The sequence below is a fragment of the Enoplosus armatus genome, chromosome 16 (assembly GCF_043641665.1).
Source record: "Enoplosus armatus isolate fEnoArm2 chromosome 16, fEnoArm2.hap1, whole genome shotgun sequence".
NCBI lineage: Eukaryota > Metazoa > Chordata > Actinopteri > Centrarchiformes > Enoplosidae > Enoplosus > Enoplosus armatus.
Window position 1 is genome coordinate 6,279,241 of NC_092195.1, and position 20,257 is coordinate 6,299,497.

Here is a 20,257-nt window from a genome sequence, read left to right on the forward strand (position 1 = left end):
ACTTTACCTTTACGTTTCCTTTTCACTGATTTTCACATCTGAGTTCTCAGTGAAGTAGAGTTGGCATTGTAATCTTTACAGGTTGGGTGTTTTCCTCGATGCTTCAGCTTTGGCATGTTTGAGTCAAAGCCCAAAATACTTCAAATACAAGCTGCCAAATGCTTATTCTGTCTCTCCCCTTCAGTGTGGTCGACATGGCTCCAGCAGCAACAACAGCGCCCCTGGTGGCAGCCAGGAGAGCGAGCAGCCTCAGGGTCTGGGCCACTCTGCGGATGCTGCAGAGCACGAGCACATGAAAGCAGTGCTGAGAACCAGCCTCAGTGGCGGAGACAAGGAGGCCAGCGGCGTACCGGGGCTTCGGACACGGACAAGATCCCGGCCTGGACGGGGAGGTGAGGATCACAGGCAGTTCCTTACAAGAGTCACACAGAGACGTCAAACAGTAAAACAACTTTAAAAGGGTTTCTTTGTTAAGGCATAAGACTTTGTCGTCCTGTTTGATTTGTTCAGGTCGCAGTATGCAGGCATGGACGCCAGCAGTGGAGGACGCTCAGATCTGTGGAGACGACGCAGCAGATGACATCATGGAGCGTATAGTGAGGTCGGCCACACAGGGTCCGGGAACCAGAGCCCAGCCCCGCGAGAGGAGGAGGTCCAGGGCCAACCGCAAGTCATGTAAGACCTCAAAGCTTAACTTCTGTCCCAAATCCAAACCACTTACTAATTCTCAGCAGGTTTTGCTTATGTTGTGTTGTTTCACACTGGAAAGATAAAGTATATTGAAAACTGTCAGTGTCTATTTAAAACCTTGATTTCTTTAATGTGCTGTTTATGTACAATATTCTCCCACAAAGCAATACACAATGAAACTAGACCTTGTAGTTTTAAAGGAAAGTCTGCATTATGATCCTAAGTGCATGCAGTTTGAAGGAGGTGGGGATTCATGAGGCCTAATGAAAGACACTGTCGGTTGCATTGTGGGAAATGTAGTGTTTTTGGAGCCGGCCCACACCAGAGACTAAAGGTCAGGATATCTTTCATCAGGATAGTTTTAAAAATTTGAGGCTTGAGGAACTTCTCAAGTTATGTGTTTGGGGAGCGTGTCATTGGCAATAACATTTTAAAGTCATAGTTTAATTGATGTCAGCAAAGCAAGAGAGCAAGTATCATTTCCTGTTAGTACAAAACAGTTGTTTGTCCAAACAAGTATACTAACGGCAAATACAGTATACTATAGAGCTTAGTATATAGTACATACTGTATGTACTATGTTAGTGTGTAGTATGGAATTGGGACACACCCTCAGTTTGAGCACAGCAGATGACCATGTGATTAAATAATCGTCTCTTCTCGCAGTGAGGCGGACTCTGAAGAACGGTCTGACCCCAGAAGAAGCTCTTGCTTTAGGACTAACCGATTCCCCGGACATGCAAATGTGATCACCCGAGCTTCGCCCTGTCCTCGTTGGCCGTGGAAACACGGCTACGGTCATCAAAGCGGCGTCTCTGTCGGCCGCCTGCCTTCGTCACACTTCAGAGAGTCGTATTCCACCTGTCACAAACCCCTTTAGGTTTTTTCCCAGCTGCTAATGTTGCCTGATGTGTCCGAGTGATGAAGCTGCAGCCGTGATAGTGTGTCTTGATGCAACAAAATTCCCAGAAGAAAAAGTGGAAATGAAGAAAAAGAATGCGTCAAATAAGGACTAATGTGGGAAGGGGAAAGGGAAGGGAAAGAAAAGTTTGATTCAGTGACGCTGCCTTTACACTGAACTGAAACGCGTTTATCTAAACATATATTGAAATGTTGCATTAGTCCAAAGGGATAATTTTTGCTTGTGAGTTTCTGCAGCTGTGACTTCACCATTTTTTCATTTATTTAAGCTGTGAATTTCAGTTGTAAAGATGAACTGGCAGAAGAGGAAGTTTTGACCTCTTATTCCGTTTCAAAAGAATCCCAAGAGATCACCACAAACAAAGAGGCTTACTCAGAGTGATCCTTTGTTTGCCTCTGCAGCTGCACGTTTGACAAGTGACGAGTGTAGTTGTGTTTAATAGGAATGTGAAAGGTTTTCAATCTGATGTGTGCCTTTCATTCAAAAGGGACAATGCTGTACCTTTTACGCCAGCACTCTTGTTTCATTCACCTCCTACTTCTCAGATAACTCACAGATGTCACATTCACAGGTGTAGTTCTATCAAGTGTGAGCATTGATTACGATTCACTTTTTTTATTTTGGCAAAATTGTTCTCAGTATTTATTTGCAAAACATCTTGCACCTTACTCAACGTGAATGGTTTCTCATGCTGAAATGAACGACTGAGTCAAAACACAGAAACAAAAGGAAGTTTTTATCTCAGAGGAACTGTTTGTAAAGTGTAAAAAGACAAAAAGATAGACATTTTTTTTAATTTTAATAATCTATTTTGAAGGACATGCAGAGAATTCTGCATAAAATGTGTAAATGCCCTTTTCAGCTGCCAGGTACTAAAATACTGTAGTACTTCAGTGTGCATGTTTCGTGCGGTTCATGTGATGTATTATTTTTGTAATTTCTGTAGAAACTTGTATTATATAGTGAGAGAAGGGGTAAAGAGAGGCTATTCTGTGAATTGTAATAAAAGATAAAGGAAATGAAAGATATGGTCCCAGCTGAAGTACGCGTCGCTCCGTGCTGGGAGAGGGGAGCCGTGCTTGGACATTTGCTTTGAACCCTGTGGTCACATTGTACTTTGTATGAACTTGAACAGGTTGTGGATAATGTTAAGTCCCAGCTGAACCATCTGCTCCTCTCACAGTGCAAAACTGGGAAATATCACTGCATAAATATCATGTAGTGAGCTGAACATGAAACCATGGTGACATACACTTTCACTTGAAATGCCGTGTATACACATTCTGCAATAAAAAAAAAAACTAAAACCATTGGAAAAAAGGATGTGTGTGTCATTCTTCTTCACTGCTTTCACTTCTGAGTCCTTGAATACACACTCGAACAGGTGGGTGTGCCTCTACTGACCAACCTTTGGATCAATGAGGTGCCATAAACTGCTCAACTGCTGCTCATTCTGCCTGTGCAGAGTCTTCTCGTTCTGTCTCATTGACATAGCTTCTGTGTCCATGGCCAAATCAATGAGTCTGCTGTGGGGGGCTGGGTCCCCTCCCTGCTGGCGAGTTATGATCACTCTGGAGGACAAGAAGCTGTAGGGCTACAAACACAAGCTGCTGTCTTTTGAGACAGGAGAGCACAAATCCCAGGAAGTCTTGGAAATCAACCCGAGAGGACAGGTCGGTGTAGCATGCACATGATTGCAAAGGCAAAGTGTAGTCAAAACAATCTTATATTATCCCAATGTTGTTAGCTGTTACAGTGAAACGATATCAACTGGGGTGGCCTCTGGATACAGGGTTAACTTCCTATAGCCAGTGTAATATGTTCATCTTTGTTTTATGAATTCAAATGAAAACTGCACGATTACAGACCAAAAAATCTTTGATGGAAATGTTCCATGTAATTTAATTCTGCCAGCTCCCTGCCTTCAAACATGGAGACAACATACTGAGTGAGTCCAGCGCAGCATGTTTATACCTGGAGGTAAAGTGTAAAAACCGATGCCTCTTCTCTCCATTTCAGAGTTAAAAAACAGTGTGAGAAAATATGGAATATCCTGAATATTATGTTGGATATTGACTGTGACACATTGGCCTGATCTTCATGTTTTCTATTACTTTGCTGCCTGTGACAGAATCAGTTTAAGTCCCAGGGCAACAAGCTGATACCTGACAGTCCTGCAGAACAAGCACTGATAGGACTGACAGGAAAAAATGGACACCATCACCAAACTACAGTGATATTCATATTGGATGACCTGTCTTAGATTCGGTCATCTACCATGACTGGTTTGTCCCTGAAGAGGAGAGACATAACTCTGCTGTGAAGAGAAACATGGAAGCTCTGGCCACTGAACTCAAACTCTGGGAGGGTTACCTGCAGAAGGTAACTTACGAACAGCACACACACACACATCTGTACACACATTTTGATGACAGCAGTGTTTCTCTCATTTGATTTCTGCATCAAGGTGGCTGCAGGCTCATACCTGGCAGGCGCCTTCTCATTGGCTGATGTGATAGTCTTTCCAAACATTGCTTATGCTTTCCGTTTTGGGTATGTGACTGAGTTCGGCACTTGATGGAAGGATGATCCCTGCTTTGGTTTTCAGTGACATCATAACCTTGTTTCCTCTCTTTAGGCTGTCTGTTGGACGTTACCCCAAACTGGCCAAATATTACAGCCTGCTGAAGGACAGACCCAGCATTAAAGCCAGCTGGCCCCCACACTGGCTGGCCAGCCAACAGGGTTATGACATCCTGAAGGATCTGTGAAACATACAGACATAGCCTTCACCATATTATTGTACATCTGTAAGTAAGTTTATTGGTAAAAATTAATTAAAAACATATATATTTTAAAACAAATTGTGTATTTAGTTTTCCCTGTGGAATATATCTCAAGTGGGACCAAAAGTCTAACACATTTGTTTATAAATTATGGGGTTTGAGGTAAAGCTATCATAAAGGGAAATTATTTGAAAGATCAAAAGTTGTATTACCTCATCCTGGCCTGTAGGTGGCAATATGCGCTTTTATTGTAGATTGAGATCCCCGTGAAGTGTGGAAAGAGTAAATAATCCCCTCGTTCTTGGGCGTTATTTGCTCAGTGACACATATAAAGGGCTCAGGCAGAAGGCTGTTGAAAGTAAAGCCATGGCCCAGGACATGACTCTGCTGTGGGGCTCCGGCTCTCCTCCCTGCTGGAGGGTTATGATCGCTCTGGAGGAGAAGAACCTGCAGGGCTACAACCAAAAGCTGCTCTCCTTCGAGAAAATGGAGCACAAGTCCCAAGAAGTGTTAGATATAAACCCCAGAGGACAGGTAGGGAGTAGCTTAAACCCACCGTAAACTGTAAAATAGTATAATAACGGTAGACGATCACCCCTGACATTTCCCTCCCCAAAATAATTTTGTAATTGAGCGCATAACAACCGCTACAGCTTCTAATAATAGCAGACGCAACCTGCAAACCCACCATTTTCATTATCCCCGACAGACGCGCTGTTGTGGAAGGCCACGCCAAACACCATTCAAAATGTATCAGACGAAACGAAACACAGGGATGTGTATTTTAATTCGGCTTGTATCAAGTTCAACAAGCGGCACACTTTTCAGGAAAATTTGAACTTGAATTTGCATTAATGTACTCACTCAAGTGTCTTTCACACAAACGCACCACAGAGGGCGGTAAAGACCAAGTAACGGTAACGTGTTTCTGCAGTAGGTGTACCATCAGCACGCCGAAGTTATCATAAGCCTTTAACTGTCACTTAAAAGTCTTAATTCATGGTTCACCAGGCTTACATTTTACCAGCGAACAAGATACGATTTAATTGACTGGATTTTGAAGGTGTATATGAGTCTACAGTACGTTCTATGATACAGGGCCGTGTGAAAAAGTAATTTGCAGTAAACACTTGTGCAGTCATGCTGCCCTGGAAAACGATACACAAACAGTTATTCTTCATAGTGTTAGATAACCGCCATGTTTTGTTGAAAACACGTTGTGTGATACATATGGCTCAGCGGGTTGTCCTAATTAGCTCCCCGTGGCATTAGCATTAAGATAGCATATTGATGACGATGAGAATGCTAATAGCAGTTAACACTTGAATTGTCTGTCTTGCTCACATTGTAGTTTGATTTTTAAGCTTCCCTCTTTCAAACATGGAGACGTCATCGTGAATGAATCCTACGCAGCCTGTTTTTACCTGGAGGTGGGTGAGCCTGTTAACGAAGAAGTATCCATGTAATGTGCAGACACTAAATTCAACATGATGAAATGTGGCGTGTTCAAATGTGTGTGTCCTTTCTGTCCTAATGGCAGAGTCAGTTCAAGTCCCAGGGAAACAATCTGATCCCAGGCAGCCCGGCGGAACAAGCGCTGATGTACCAACGCATGTTTGAGGGCCTCACGTTCTACGAAAAACTCAGTAAGATATAAATAAATAAAAAATCCCTGAAGCCCTCTGGCTGCAGTGTATGGGGTCTTCAGGCTGTAACAAAAATGTATTTTATATATTATTTCATTACCACACAGGTTAAGAATGCACAGCTTCTACTGTTGAGGTCATAATAGCATCAGGAATATCCCCGTTATGTTTCAGCCTGTTGTCAGTAAATCATTCTTCTCATAGTTTCAGCAAAGTATGATTTAAAAACCGGTGATATTCTGCATTTTTCTTACTGCCAGCAAATCCCATTAAGATAATAATAATAATGGGTACTGGGTGACATGTTTCCTTGTTACGATGAATGTGGACACATCGTTTATTTTGAGTCACATACACTATCACTGCCCAAATGTGTATTAATCTGCGGCTAAAAATAGTCCCCCAAAAGATGTGCTATTTACTCCTTTTTGAGTAACGTTCACTGAAAACTACAGTGCCCAGCTGTTTGAAGAAAAACACTGAAACTATATATTTGTGACCTGCTTTTCATAGGATATATAGACAATAACAAAAAACGTTGAATGCCGCAGCTTTATCCTTAAACAGTAAAATATTGAAATAGTGAAAATGCCAACCTTTCAGCAAGACTTTATGCCAAGGAAAGGAGATCATACACCCAGTGAAGCCACTGTCCAATGCCTCTTACAGATGCAGTTATCTACTATGACTGGTTTGTCCCTGAAGAAGAGAGGCATGACTCAGCTCTGAAGAGAAACAAGGAAGCTCTGGCCACTGAACTCAAGCTCTGGGAGGGTTACCTGCAGAAGGTAGTTTATGTACAGTACACACACAAAAAACCAAACTCAACATGCAGTGCTCACTCACACTGTACTTTTAACCTCTTTCTTTCAAGCTGGGCTCAGACTCTCACCTGGCAGGACCGTCCTTCTCTCTGGCAGACGTGACCGTTTTTCCAACCATTGCTACTCTTTTCAGATTTGGGTGAGTGGGAGAAAGCTGTTGCATTTTCTCACACTTTTTTGTCACACTGACAAAATAAGTGGTGATCTGTAGATGCATGGCTTGACGTCGCAGTTCAGTTGTCTCCTACTTTATGTTCCCCAGGTTGTCTGCTGAGCATTACCCTAAACTGGGAGAGTATTACGCTCTGCTGAAGGAACGGCCCAGCATCAAAGCCAGCTGGCCTCCTCACTGGCTGGAGAACCTACAGGGACAAGACACACTCAAAGACATCTGAGATGCACACACACTCACACAGTCACGTCTACCTGTAATGCTTTGGTCTGGTGTTTTTAAAAATGCTTTTGCTTTTGTTTAATATAGTTTCAGCTCACAGTTGTCAAATCTGATACAGCTCTTATTTTATTTTGTCAATCTAACTTTTATATTTAGTTATAAAATGTTTGAAAGAGTCATGTTGTCAAATATTTGACAGTTGATAAACACAGGCTATGTTATGTTTGCAGGGTAACAGGCAAAATGTCACATGGTGATATTGTTGACATTGTGTGCATACATGGCATGTATCAATCTCTGTTGACTAATGCATGTACAAGTAACAGCAGTTTTCAATGCATTTTGAGTCGTCCTATGAAGTCAGTTATTTTCCTTTAATAGGTTTTAACCTTGTTGTTGTTGTTGTTGTACTAATTAACCTCCACTCTAGACAACATGTCTTGTAGGCTACACACTGCATTGTAAACTGGTGTATTAGCTCTGCAATTAAACTGTAGCATAGGCCAAATAAAATCCAGATGCCCCTGCTGAACAACTTTCAGGGCAAGTCTAGCATAGATTGTCAATCTCACTTCTTGATTAAAAAAAGGTAGGCGGTGTCTTTGAGGACATGACCTGATGGTTTTATTGTTTCCAATCGCTGTGCCAAAACTGGTTTGCTCACGACAAAGGTCAGTGAAATGCTCTGTTGTCATGACTTTGCATAAATTAGATAGTTGTACATTCACAGCAGCTGCAATTCACTGTGTGTTGCTCTATATCACTTAGATAAAAAGTAGACTTGTGCACCTGCTATGTAGAGCCATTTTACAGGATTATGAACCTGCACACACTGCCAGGAGTACAGCAGCGTTCACAGTTTACTGAGTAGAGCAGCACTGGAAGACTTGTGCAAAGTGACATTCTTGTCCTCGTCTTGGCCGTTTTATCCAATGCTACCTGTTGAAGGGTCTGGATCTAGCACTGTGGACCTGCCCCATCAGCTGATGAATACAGTTGGTATTTTATGTGGATACAATAAGATACAATAACTATCATGAGGCTACCCCATCCAACCAACAGCCTCAGCAACATGCACTGTATGCTTCTCTGTGGCAGTTCACAGACAAGGAGTACTCAAAGGATTTACATTGTACATAAGATCTATGAAAACATTTGTCTGATCAAATAGCGTCTTATTTGCATTATAAGATCATTTTCAGTTTTTAAAACCCAAATTGATTCCTGAAAGGAAAAGCACATTTGAGGGTCTCACACTGAACTAAGACTCACACATGCACCAATGAACCATTAGAGGAAAGGTCAGCAGCCACAGGTCCCCCTCTTTATGACAATGACATTAAGTTAATTGCTCTCCTTTGCATGGCCGCCCTGTGTACGCAGGATAATACAAACGAGTGAAAAAAAAGTACATGAAGGTTAATGGTAAAATTGAGAAATGTAAAAATGGGCATCAAACCAACATGTCAAATGTTTCTTCAATTGTTCTAAGTCATGCATGTAGAGCAGGATCGGGATCAACGCCAAAGAGTTTTGCAGAAAAACCAGTTGTGCTGTAAACACCATTGCTTTTCATCCGTATCAATATGCTTTGCCAACAGAAAATGTTTTTCATGCTAGTGAAGTGAAAACTGACTCACATGATTAAATGCTCGGAATGGGTTGTCCTTGAAAAATTATGGAATTATGATGCAATCTTTTTAAAAAAAAGAGTCTCAGAAACCTAAAATAGAACCGGTCAGCAGTTGGATGTATTGCTGGAAGCAACAGGCTTCAGCTTCACCACATGTTTTCGATGTGACTTCTGCAGCTTTCTTCTAACCAACAAGCTGTTTCTGGAATGCGACTGCAGACCATAATAGCAGAGATAGTGATTGCAAACTGTATCTAATACAAGAGGGAATTGTGGATTATTTTCACACACAGTTCACTTCAGTGTAGTGTTGATACGGGCAGCAGTGCACAACGCCTGGAGTTCAAAGACTGACTCAGAGAAAGAGGCAGAAGGAAACTGCAGATGGAATGTGAACAATGGGTGCTCAATTTTCAACCTCAAGTGAAGGTACAAATTTGACAGGTGGAGATTTGATTGTTTAGTTTGAAGATCTGTGACAGAACTGGTTTTCTTTGTGTGTGTGTGTGTGTACAGGGGTGAGGGAAAAGTGCTGAGTCACTGTGAGGTCAGTCAAATTTCAGGTCAAATTTGCTAAACGCGCAACAGGAAACCAGTAAATCACTGCTGCAAATAAAAAGAAGGAACCAAGATTATACTGACACAGGTTTCCGCAGACACATGTCATCAAAGTAATGTTTGCTGGAATGCCATAGTAATATCAGGGAACATAAGAAATAATTGCTCTCTGAATTGTAATGACACTTAAAATCACTGCAGGAAAAAAACGAGAATACAGTTACTTTTTTCCTATGTTGTGTGATTGTATTGTTAGTTTTTTATCATATTTTCACCATAAAACTACTGTATAACATATAGTTCTAACTTCAGTGAATATAGTGTTAGTTACAATTTCACTGTATAGGTCTTATTATAAGTTCCCATCAGTGCACAAAATTGCATTATTTTAGTTTTGGATTCATGTTTCCCTTTGGCACATATTTGCTGCGTCTGATTTCAAAGACTATTAATGCGAAGCAAGACCTCACATCTGACTTTGCTACTGCTTGAGGATAATAAACTGCTAGAGGCATAATCCAATATTACAATAGTTCAATACGCTTGCTGAAATATGCAGACTTTCAATATGACATCGTGTTGCCTCGAGTTAACAGAGGGCGGGAACTATCTTAACTGTCTTGAGTCGCGGATCTTTGGCGATGACACAAAAATGGGATGGGATTAAATTCCACCAATCCGGATGCCAAGGGCGGGAGTTTGTTATAAAACCAGGCATCTGTCACAACCCAGCTTCACTCTTCACTTCTTCCACCATTCACAACTTCAGCTGCCTTCAGGTTAAGCAACTCACTCCCAAACCATGGCCCAGGACATGACTCTGCTGTGGGGCTCCGGCTCTCCTCCCTGCTGGAGGGTGATGATCGCTCTGGAGGAGAAGAACCTGCAGGGCTACAACCAAAAACTGCTCTCCTTTGAGAAGATGGAGCACAAGTCCAAGGAAGTCATGGACATGAACCCCAGGGGACAGGTAAGTTAACACTTCATTAATTAAAGATAATACAGATCCTCTTACAGATTCAGCCTGCTTTTTCCTGATATGCACAAATTCCTCTTCATTTTAGTAATGAAAATAACAGTTTTCATTCGACTCTATCTTTCTTAAAGCTACCTGCCTTCAAACATGGAAACAAGGTCCTGAATGAGTCCTATGCTGCCTGCATGTACCTGGAGGTAAGAACCTGGCCAAGCTCTTGAACTTGGCTCTAATTAAACTTTTATTGCAGCCATATGCCAGCAAGTTAATAATCAGGAGGCCTCCTTGTGCTGTGTGTGCTCAACAATGCCTCGTAGACGAACGGACACCCTACACCACAGAGGAAGAGAAACTGGAGCTCCATGCAGCTGTTTATAATAGTGTCTGGTTCAGAGCCAGTTCAGGTCCCAAGGCAACAAGCTGATCCCCGACTGCCCCACTGAGCAAGCACGGATGTACCAGCACATGTTTGAGGGTCAGACGCTCACCCAGAAAATGGGTACGTTAACCATGACATGCAAAGTGTTTCACTGTTGTTCTGTAAAACAACACATACCTGCTGACCCTATAAATCCTACAAATTCATAATCATAGATGGTCTTAGATTTCAGCCACTTAGATTTAGTTGTTAAAGCCTAACCAGGCTACTAAAGCTTTTTCTGTAAGAACTTTATGACTTGGCTAATGTTGTTGCCATTTATTATGAGGTGGGCCTTTTGGGACTTTCAACTACATTGCTCTTGGCAACATCATACACCAAACTGCCACCCTTGCACCGATGAGACTTCATGTCTCCAGTCAATATCCTCAGAGGCAGCTCAACTGCCCCCTCCCCAAGAGGCCTGAGTTGTTCAAAACACACCCCATGCACTAATGAGGCTGTGCATTCACATAATTAAGCCATGGCACCATGCATTAAGTCTACGCGGTGCACCCCTTTAAAACAGGTAGTGATGTTGAAAGGCCATGCGTTAATCCCACAAGTGGTCACATGCTCAGACTAGCTTGCATGCAAAACTCAAGTCATGGGACAGGGTGCTTACATTTTTTTTGGGGGGAGGGCTACAAAAAGAAGAGTGCTGAATTTCGTATTAATTCCAATCAACCTGTGCATACTTAGAAATACAGTTCCTAAAACATAGGCTGCTTCAAACTTTATACGAGCCACTTTTACCGTCTTCCCTGACTGACCCCACCCTCAGCTCCAAGAGAAATGAAAGCAGTTTGTCAAGGCATAATGTGGGGGCGGATGTTATATAGGGTGTGGATAGATTTGATTGATATCTCTTGTAGCTCCGAGAGCAGCCATCATGAATGATTGCCTGTTTTGACATTTTTCAGCTGATGTTATCTACTACAACTGGAAGTTCCCAGAGGGAGAGAGACACGACTCTGCAGTGAAGAGAAACCGAGAGGCCCTGAGTGCTGAGGTCAAGCTGTGGGAAGGATACCTGCAGGTAAACCTGAAGATTATAAAATGCTCAAACACACAAGTTGGATGTAAGGAAAAGCTGTTTTTATACGTGGGGGGTTATGTGCTGGACTAACCAGGAAGTCACCGCGCCTGGCCAAGAAATAGTGCAGCACAAAACCATCAGTGACACTACAACTCTCGGCAAGAAAGCATAAGTGTATTTCCCAAAATGTTGAACATTTTCTTTAAAGGCACATGCACCTATTTGTACTTTAGTTAGCCAAGCTACAGTATAGCCACCCATTACAGCTAACATTTATGTAAATTGTAATTGTTTGTGGGGATAATAGCAAATGAATGCAGCCTTGTTCAGCAGCTGACATGAGTATCTTGTGGGTCAGGTCTGCCCACCTGCACATGAATGTGGCCTTCACTCTTCTGTTTTGTCTTCTAGGCATCAGGCCCTTTCCTGGCCGGAAAGAACTTTTCACTGGCTGACGTGACGGTTTATCCAGCCATTGCTTATCTCTACTGTTATGGGTATGTGGATTAAATGGCTGAAAATTACTTTAAGCTGCTTGACAAAATGAATGTGTGTATTACCAAGGAGTGAAACATTTGTCTATTGAAACTCACACCATCTTTTCTCCATTCTGTAGGTTATGTGAAGAGCGTTACCCTAAACTGGCAGCTTACTATAACTCTCTTAAGGTCAGACCCAGCATCAAAGCCAGCTGGCCTCCTACCTGGCTGGAGAACCCACAGGGACAAGACCTACTGAAAGACATCTGAGATTCTCACACACTCCTTGCCTTGCTTTACTCTAGCTGTTAATTTTCAAGAAATACACATTTGCTGTTACTGTGGTTGTTAATTTCCTAACATAATTTGTTTGTGCGGATGAATCTTTTTGTGCTGTAAACAAAAGCAATAAAAAATTGACTTTCACCTTTTGTGTGCTTTATTCATTTCAAAGTCAGTATCCGTAAAGCCCTCTTTTGCAGAGGATATTTGAACATAGGCATCAAAACTGGTCTCACACAGCAAGTTTGAATTTCAGATGCTACTTTTTTATATATAAAACTCAATATGAAAACATTTTACTTCATTCTTGCACCTTACAGTTTTGACAGCAGAGGCCGCTAAACTTGAATAAACCACTTCTGCTTTTATTATCGACCTGCAGTTTTCTTGTCCTTCCTGTTTGGCCAGCAGGTGGCACCACACCATCCAAACAGAACATGAACTCTGGGTTTTCAGATGTTTTAATACCAAGACCACAAATAGATACTTTTATATCAAAGAGTCTGGGTTAAGGTCCCTGTGGGCTGTTTGTTATCAGCACCTTACTGAGCTGTTTATTCCCTCCCCCCGGCATCAAAGCAAATAAAACCATTATCACTGCTGTTGACCTGCCAGTTTCTGGCTCTGAGCAACGTTTCGTCATCCCCCACTCTCACAATACGACGTAATGGTAATAAGAACTTAGTTAAATCATGCTGCTCAAGTAAAAATTAGTTTTCTAAAAATATTATGCAGTGACAGAATTCAGCATGCCATAAAAACAACAGCATGCTGGGAAGGAAACAGCAAAATTTGAGGTAAGAAAAAGGTCATGGACTGATCCATGGTCTTGGTGTCAGTACATCCAAATGTTGATTTTAATCTGGACTTTGAAACAGTCAATAGGCAGGAGAAGTCATAGACATGCAAAGCCTTGCATGGAACTGCCTTTAAAGTGTATTTTTGAAGCAACTGTACCATATATCAATACAAAAAAAGTCAAACAACATCAACAACAATCAAGAATTAAGTACAACAAAATGAAAGTGACACACCCCTCATGGCTATGGCTATGGCTTCACTGTAAAGACAGGTAAGCATAAGCATATGATATATTATAATATTGGACATGATTTTTGCTGACTTTTCAGTTATCTCTTCTGCAGGCTAACTTAACAAACATCAACTCTCCCATCAAGCTTATAAGTACAGAGGTTGCTGCAGGTCAGTCACTGGTTGTGTCAACAATCAGTTGTACAAATAGATCAGACGTACAAATTCGGGGATTGAGAAACATTCATTTGAACCACTTCTTTACTGCAGCTTCAAGAATAGTATCGCAAAAACTGAGGAGATGGTAATATATTTGACTTTGGTGGGTCTGCTCTCCGTCTGCAGCCTCTCCTTTAGTCAAGGTAATACATGCACTATATTGTAATTACAGGACGTACTATATGCGGCTACCAAAGTGTGGCCACATGTTTAAGGGTCTATTTCACCACTTATATGTGGTAAAATATATTTAATATGTGTGTATTTGTACATGTAAATGTGTGTGTGTTTCTTTTTCCATTTCTTCAGAATGTAATCAGGAGCTTCTGGAGAATGAGGATTTCCCGGGAACAGACATTATATTTCTCTACTCTCCTGATGCTGAGCACTGTCAGCAGCTCTGCACCCAGCACCCCTCCTGCCTCTTCTTTACCTTTGTTCGAGCTGACTGGACCAGAGATAACCGGTACAAAACAAGCAGTAGACATTTACAATTACAATAAATTAAGTAAGACTTATTTCTTGTGAAGAGCGAAAACAGATACTGAAAATACATTTTGAACTGAAAAAATCTGAAAGCTGGACCAAAAGAAAAAATAATAATTCCAACCTGTTGTCACAAAAGATGTATAAATTTTAAGTTTTTTAATCCAGAGCTACCACACAGCCGCAGAAGTCAAGAGGGTGCTGGATACAAAAAACAGTGTAAATGAAAACAAATCAAAGCATACGGTATAAGATACCTTTCTCCATTGCAAACATGCAGTTTTAGTGCAGCTCTTTCACAGCCTCACATTAAAGGTATTATCTCTAAAATCTGCTGTATTTGCTCGTTATGTAATTTTCATGGGTACTTAATTTGTCTTACTATCGTTTTTCTTCTATTTGTTTTCACTGCAACTGTAATGAGCCACTTTACTCTTTACACTTTACTAAAAATTAGTTTTAAGTTAAATACACACAAAAAAACCAAACAAACAAACAAACAAACATCTGCCCCTCTCTGCAGGCACTTCTACTGCTACCTCAAGTCCACTTCCTCTGGACAGCCCAATCTTCGGACTCCACTTCTGGGCGTCACCTCTGGCTTTTCTCTCAAACCCTGCACCCAAGACCCATGTAGGCTCACAATTGTTTAAAACCATTATGAAAACCATTAGTTAATTAGTGATGCATGGTCACACTCTCCTTTACTCTGTCTGTCTGTCTGTCTGTCTGTCTGTCTGCCAGTGCCTTGTCTGTCTCAGGTGTACCAGAACGTGGACTTCCCGGGAGCAGACTACCGTGCCTTGTTCACAGCCGACTATGAGGAGTGTCAGAGAACTTGCACACAGGACCCTGCTTGTCAGTTCTTTACTTTTGTAAATGAGGTCTTCACACCGGAGAAGATCAGGTAAAACTGGATCACATAATGTTACATTGCATTTGAAATTAATTGTCATTTTTTTAAAGACAGGGCTGCTGCGGAGGCTGAGCTAAACCTCTGTGAGCAAAGTGTTTGTGGCCTCAACAATTTATGAAAGATGCCCAGTGCAAAGGAAGACTATAGAGGAGGACGTTATATTATATAGATTACATTTTTTGCTGTCACCTTCGAAAATGTAGTCTATATATGCTATGTTGTTTAGCTTAACTACTGCACGTACATAAATATTTCTCTTTAAACTACAGATTTTCATATTCATGTGTGTTCAGTCAGTGAGGTCATGCATAAATCACCCCACTGAGGTTGCTACAACACCCACCCCGGCAGCCCCTGCGCTCCACCTGTGCAGCTTTCACCAGCATGTGAAATCCTCATCAGTTGCAGTTACAGAGCAAAAACCAGAAAGGGGTGATGGAGACAGGGTGGCTGGAACACCTTGGTCTGTGAATAACTAACTTTGTTGTTCAAGGTTGTGTTATCTGTCAGAGACAGAAGATTTTGCCGAATCCACCATCTCATCCTGGTACAGACAGAGAACCGGTTTCAACAGGTTTCACAAGCATGGAAATACAAAAGCGGTGAGGTCATCATAAATGCACAGTGGAAGCTCACTGTGAGGTCATCATAGGATTACAGGGCACAAAAGTAATACAAGTCTGACTGTATGAGACTATATGATCATTTGCTATAACAGTTGACAAAGGCGTCTCTTGGCCATTTCCCTCCATCTCTTCCTGTGCGACTTAGCCCTAAGCAATATCACAAGCTTCTTCCTCAATATGTTTCAGGAAGAGGTGCTGTCTCTCCTGCTTCTACTCTCCTGAACTCTCCTGAACTCTCCTATGGTGTCCTGACTGGCACCAGGACCCTTGACCCCATAGCTTGTGTGTAGTGTTGTGGTGTTCCTCTGTGTGGAAAATGCAAGTCGGGCTGCCAACCCTTCCTGCCGCAGGTTGCCCTCTCTCTGAACTGTCCACTGTTCGTAAGAGTCCAGCCTCTTCCTGGAACACTGGTCAGATCAGTCATAGCTAGTTGTTACGTACATCTTCTGGTGCTCTGATGCACTGGGACACATCAACGGTAATGGTACCTGGAGGTTTCAAGTCCAGGTTAAATTCAACCAATGAGAGGAAAGATTTTGCTCTGGCTCCAGCAGGGTGGCGACATGGCATAGGCTCTACAATTCCCTAATTATGTTGTTTCTTGCTCTGTTTTAGGTACAAGTGCCACCTTAAATTCAGCTGGGCAATACCAAGGACTCCTATTGTAGAGAGAAAGGCTGGTGTAGTATCTGGATTCTCCCACAAAACACAAATAACTTCAAACTTTGACACAGGTACACAAATAGCATTAGGAAAACATCCTGCAGGTTGTTGTGCATGCTTTCTTATTGTATTTGTTATTGTACAGCATGTCAGGGCAAACTCTTTCCAAGTACTGACATCCCAGGAAACAACATCCAGATGCTGCCTGCTGCCTCTCCTGAACATTGTCAGGCATTGTGCTCTGCTCATCCACGCTGCACCTACTTCACTTATGACAGGTAGTGTGTGCTTGACAAAACTTTGTCTAAGTGACAAAACAAATATTTCTAACTTTTTACTCTCTCATGTGGCAAAAAGACAAAGCTTGTCCAATAAGACAACACAATGAGTAATTGGAAAGTATCGAGTTATATTAGCGGTTCCACAAACTTATCTGACAGCATCTTCACTGTCCTGATGTGGTAGAATATTTGGTTCTCCTTTGCACTCAAATCTGTTCTCTACTTTATGGTATCTCAAACTTCAGACATTTTATTTTCTTTTTTTTTGCAGTAATGCCTTCAGTTGTCACCTGAAGAACAATCCAAATGAAATGGTGACCAAAGCTAAAGAGGGAGGCACATCAGGGTTACCAGCACGCTTCTGTCAGCTGGATAACAGTATGTATCATTAATTAACAGGCTAGTTTTTACTTAAGCCTGCTTCATACTTTCCACATTTGCGGGTCCGCGAGGGTCTAGAGACCCCTATGTGGATGTCTGTGTGTAGCCCAAAATGTGTGACCGTACAGACTGTATGCATGAACTGTAACAGGGTGACTGCGCATGCTCCAACTTCTCTAGTCAATGCTTCTCATCTCTTGTGCCAATGTACTGTATTCCCCATCCCTGGTTCTATTCTCGTTAAGCGGTTGCACATTACATTTTGCCGGAACGCGCAAAGTATCCAATGAAATATCTGAACATCTACTTGATGGATTGGCACAAAAGTTTCTACAGACATTCATGGTTCCCAGATGATGTATCCTCATGACTTTGGTGAATGGATTGCCATGACATTTAGTACACACATTCATATTCCCCACGGGATGAAGTGTACTTCGATGGCTGACTTAGCATGATTGTAGACTCTAATTCTTGTTTACATTATGAAGCTATTCATTCTCAGTAGTTATAATTGGAATTAAAGCAAATCTGGTAGAAGTCTAAGTCTAAAAACATTGATAGAATTTCAGAAAACTCTGTATAATGAAGACCAAAGCTGGGCTTGTCATGTTTCATCTTTGTGTGTATTTATTAAAAGGCAACTTTCACTGAATCATAATAACAACCATAAAACATTTCCTCTAACATTTCATGTATAGATAAATGGCACACACTCTTATTTTAGATTTGGTTATTATGTGATCTAATATTACAAAGACTGGAACCATTCAGTACATATTACTGTTTATCTATCCTTTCAGTGAACTGTTAGTGAAGGATTTCTCGTTTAGCCAACAGCAGTGCCTCAACCCTGTTTCTCTCTGCTAACAGGCTGGGTTAAGGTGGCTCACGAAGGGGTAGATTTCAGAGGTTCTGACATCCGCTATGAGCTGATGGATGATGCAGACACATGTCAGAGGACATGTACTGAAGATCCTAACTGCCAGTTCTACACCTATGCCAATGAAAGCTTCTTTGACCGTAATTACTGGTACAGTATTCTTTATGTCTTCATGCAAACCTTCATAAACACAAATATTGTCAATTTTTGAAATAAAATTGTACCAGCAATTCAGGTAATTCCTGGAAATGTAACATTTAACTTGATCATCAATCAGACACTATTGTAGCCCCACTGTGTTTATGGTGCCTAATTCAAGATGCTGTTGTTAATTCTGTGTTCTAGGCGCCGCTGCTATCTCAAGCGTGTCATCACCATGCCAGCTCCTCCCAAAATTACCAAACTGGTCAATGTCGTGTCTGGCTTCTCCCAGAAGAACTGTGTGTAGACTGTTCTGCTTACACACGCATACAGATCTGACTTCCCCATTTCAAACACTTCACTACTGCCCTCCTCACTCCATGTTGAACCCTGCTCTTCTCCTCATTCAGCTTGTGCCATCACATGTGCATTTTCATGTCCCCTTGCTTCACATGCACACTCCTCCCCCCTTCGGTCTTCATCTCTTCCTCCTCTCTGCTTCCTCCAGACTTGGTTAATTGTCAAACGTCATTTGATTGCTATTTAAACTGAAGATGGTTATTTTTGTGTGTAAACAAAATCAAAAAAATATCAGTTTGCTTTCAGGCTGCTTTATAGATTTTGAAGTCAGTACAGCCCTATTTTAGCTATTTTGGAATATATTTTAGAGAGATACGCATGAGATGAGCAATGATGTTGAAAGATATCTGTTTTTGTGAATTCCTCAGCTGATCATAATTGAAAATAAATGTTCCCATCCGTTTGGGAGTGTTAGCACGTTCAAATCTTGTGTTTTGAATAGTAGTAATGGGGCACTTTGGTTACTTTTGGTTACTATGGATTGTGCCTTTGAGATGACATTATTGTTATTATTATATATGTTTATTTTATTACTATCACGACCTGTCAATCAGCCAGCTCTGACCAGGATAGAATGTGAATCAGACCTTTTAGACAGATTTTAGAATTTGCAGTTTCTTGTCAAACTGGTACCAATCCTGTCAGGTGACACTGAGCCTCTGCTGAGATCTATAGCTACATCACTGACGTAGGTACAGCATGCCATATGATTCAGTATCCAGAAACCATGTAATACTAAACTTAATCCTCAGTCAGATGTGATTGTAGCCCCACTTTGTATTTTGAAGACAGGTGTATTTCTGTTTTTATATAAAATTCACTGAAGATGCTGTTGATTTTGTGTTCCAGGTGCCGCTGCTATCTAAAGCGTGTCATCACCATACCTGCTCCTCCTAAAGTTACCAAACTGGCCAATGTCGTGCCTGGCTTCTCCTTGAAGAACTGTTGTTATAAATACAATGTTTGAATCCAACAATTCCCATAAACAGACGTTGAAATAAACATAATGCACACTTAGCCAGTGTAATCCATATGTGAACCAATACATGATTCAGCAGCAAGCAATCTGTGTTTTCTCTCACTTTTTTCTGTCACTATATTACTGAGGGGAGTAATGATATTAAAATGTTTCTGTGGGTTTATACACCAAGATACAAAATTGCCTTGATTCCTGCACCTATGTCGTTCTGACAGCAGAGGTCACTAAACTATATGTATAAACCACTGCTGAACTTACTGTCTTCAGTCCAATTTACTCTTGCACCTTCAGTTCTCCAGTGGAAATGCATTGTACCACCAAAACATGAACGCCAATGTATTCACATCTAAAAAAGACTCAAGTTCATATAAGGAACTTCATGAGGTTTAGGACCCATTGTATGTATTTATATACCTTATATCTTGTCACCTACCCTGGGGTTCAGAGCAAGAATTGTACCTCCACTGCTACACAGCTGTGAACATGTCTGAGCAGGCATACAGCATTATAGTGGAAAAGCTGTTTTCCTTGTCCTTTTATATATATATCCATGTTGAACGTTTCTGAAAACATGGGGTGTGAAAAACACCACTCAGTGCGGATAGAAAAAGATTTGGCCTCTGATGAAAGCTGAAATTTTTAA

General features: G+C 41.4%; 4 protein-coding genes and 1 pseudogene across 4 annotated transcripts in view; all 5 read left to right on the top strand.

The window, feature by feature from the left end:
- The window catches only part of fhod3a (formin homology 2 domain containing 3a), a 51,656-nt gene extending 50,200 nt beyond the window's left edge, over positions 1–1,456 (top strand). Inside the window, exons 28-30 of the mRNA XM_070921477.1 lie at positions 185–392; positions 511–675; positions 1,357–1,456. Coding sequence (XP_070777578.1) covers positions 185–392; positions 511–675; positions 1,357–1,439 — 456 coding nt within the window. The 3' untranslated portion in view covers positions 1,440–1,456. The remainder of the gene's footprint in view (positions 1–184; positions 393–510; positions 676–1,356) is intronic.
- A 1,661-nt stretch (positions 1,457–3,117) lies between these two features.
- LOC139298551 (glutathione S-transferase A-like) lies at positions 3,118–4,383 on the top strand (annotated as a pseudogene).
- Positions 4,384–4,718: 335 nt separating this feature from the next.
- LOC139299468 (glutathione S-transferase A-like) lies at positions 4,719–7,876 on the top strand. The gene is made up of 6 exons (XM_070922377.1): positions 4,719–4,932; positions 5,763–5,828; positions 5,939–6,044; positions 6,714–6,832; positions 6,919–7,007; positions 7,131–7,876. The coding sequence occupies exons 1-6, from the start codon at positions 4,765–4,767 to the stop codon at positions 7,261–7,263; spliced, it is 681 nt and encodes a 226-aa protein (XP_070778478.1). The 5' UTR covers positions 4,719–4,764; the 3' UTR covers positions 7,264–7,876.
- A 2,307-nt stretch (positions 7,877–10,183) lies between these two features.
- LOC139298606 (glutathione S-transferase A-like) lies at positions 10,184–12,791 on the top strand. The gene is made up of 6 exons (XM_070921283.1): positions 10,184–10,423; positions 10,561–10,626; positions 10,823–10,928; positions 11,771–11,886; positions 12,298–12,383; positions 12,503–12,791. The coding sequence occupies exons 1-6, from the start codon at positions 10,256–10,258 to the stop codon at positions 12,633–12,635; spliced, it is 675 nt and encodes a 224-aa protein (XP_070777384.1). The 5' UTR covers positions 10,184–10,255; the 3' UTR covers positions 12,636–12,791.
- A 1,189-nt stretch (positions 12,792–13,980) lies between these two features.
- On the top strand, positions 13,981–19,574 carry LOC139299225 (coagulation factor XI-like). Its single transcript, XM_070922128.1, has 10 exons — positions 13,981–14,041; positions 14,208–14,364; positions 14,908–15,017; positions 15,129–15,291; positions 16,542–16,660; positions 16,735–16,867; positions 17,142–17,248; positions 18,125–18,284; positions 18,480–18,574; positions 19,485–19,574. Exons 1-10 carry the CDS (start codon positions 13,981–13,983, stop codon positions 19,499–19,501), a joined length of 1,122 nt encoding a protein of 373 aa, XP_070778229.1. The 3' UTR covers positions 19,502–19,574.
- The last annotated feature ends 683 nt before the right edge of the window (positions 19,575–20,257 follow it).

What these genes read in the sequence shown, in the direction of transcription:
- LOC139299225 (XM_070922128.1), top strand. Translation starts at nt 13,981, where the DNA reads ATGGTAATATATTTGACTTTGGTGGGTCTGCTCTCCGTCTGCAGCCTC. An exon ending in CAGCCTCTCCTTTAGTCAAG is followed by an intron (nt 14,042 to 14,207) that starts GTAATACATGCA and finishes CCATTTCTTCAG; the next exon opens with AATGTAATCAGGAGCTTCTG. An exon ending in AACTTCAAACTTTGACACAG is followed by an intron (nt 16,661 to 16,734) that starts GTACACAAATAG and finishes GTTATTGTACAG; the next exon opens with CATGTCAGGGCAAACTCTTT.
- LOC139299468 (XM_070922377.1), top strand. Translation starts at nt 4,765, where the DNA reads ATGGCCCAGGACATGACTCTGCTGTGGGGCTCCGGCTCTCCTCCCTGC. An exon ending in GGGAGGGTTACCTGCAGAAG is followed by an intron (nt 6,833 to 6,918) that starts GTAGTTTATGTA and finishes CTTTCTTTCAAG; the next exon opens with CTGGGCTCAGACTCTCACCT. An exon ending in GCTACTCTTTTCAGATTTGG is followed by an intron (nt 7,008 to 7,130) that starts GTGAGTGGGAGA and finishes TATGTTCCCCAG; the next exon opens with GTTGTCTGCTGAGCATTACC.
- LOC139298606 (XM_070921283.1), top strand. Translation starts at nt 10,256, where the DNA reads ATGGCCCAGGACATGACTCTGCTGTGGGGCTCCGGCTCTCCTCCCTGC. An exon ending in ACATGAACCCCAGGGGACAG is followed by an intron (nt 10,424 to 10,560) that starts GTAAGTTAACAC and finishes TCTTTCTTAAAG; the next exon opens with CTACCTGCCTTCAAACATGG. An exon ending in TGTGGGAAGGATACCTGCAG is followed by an intron (nt 11,887 to 12,297) that starts GTAAACCTGAAG and finishes TTTGTCTTCTAG; the next exon opens with GCATCAGGCCCTTTCCTGGC.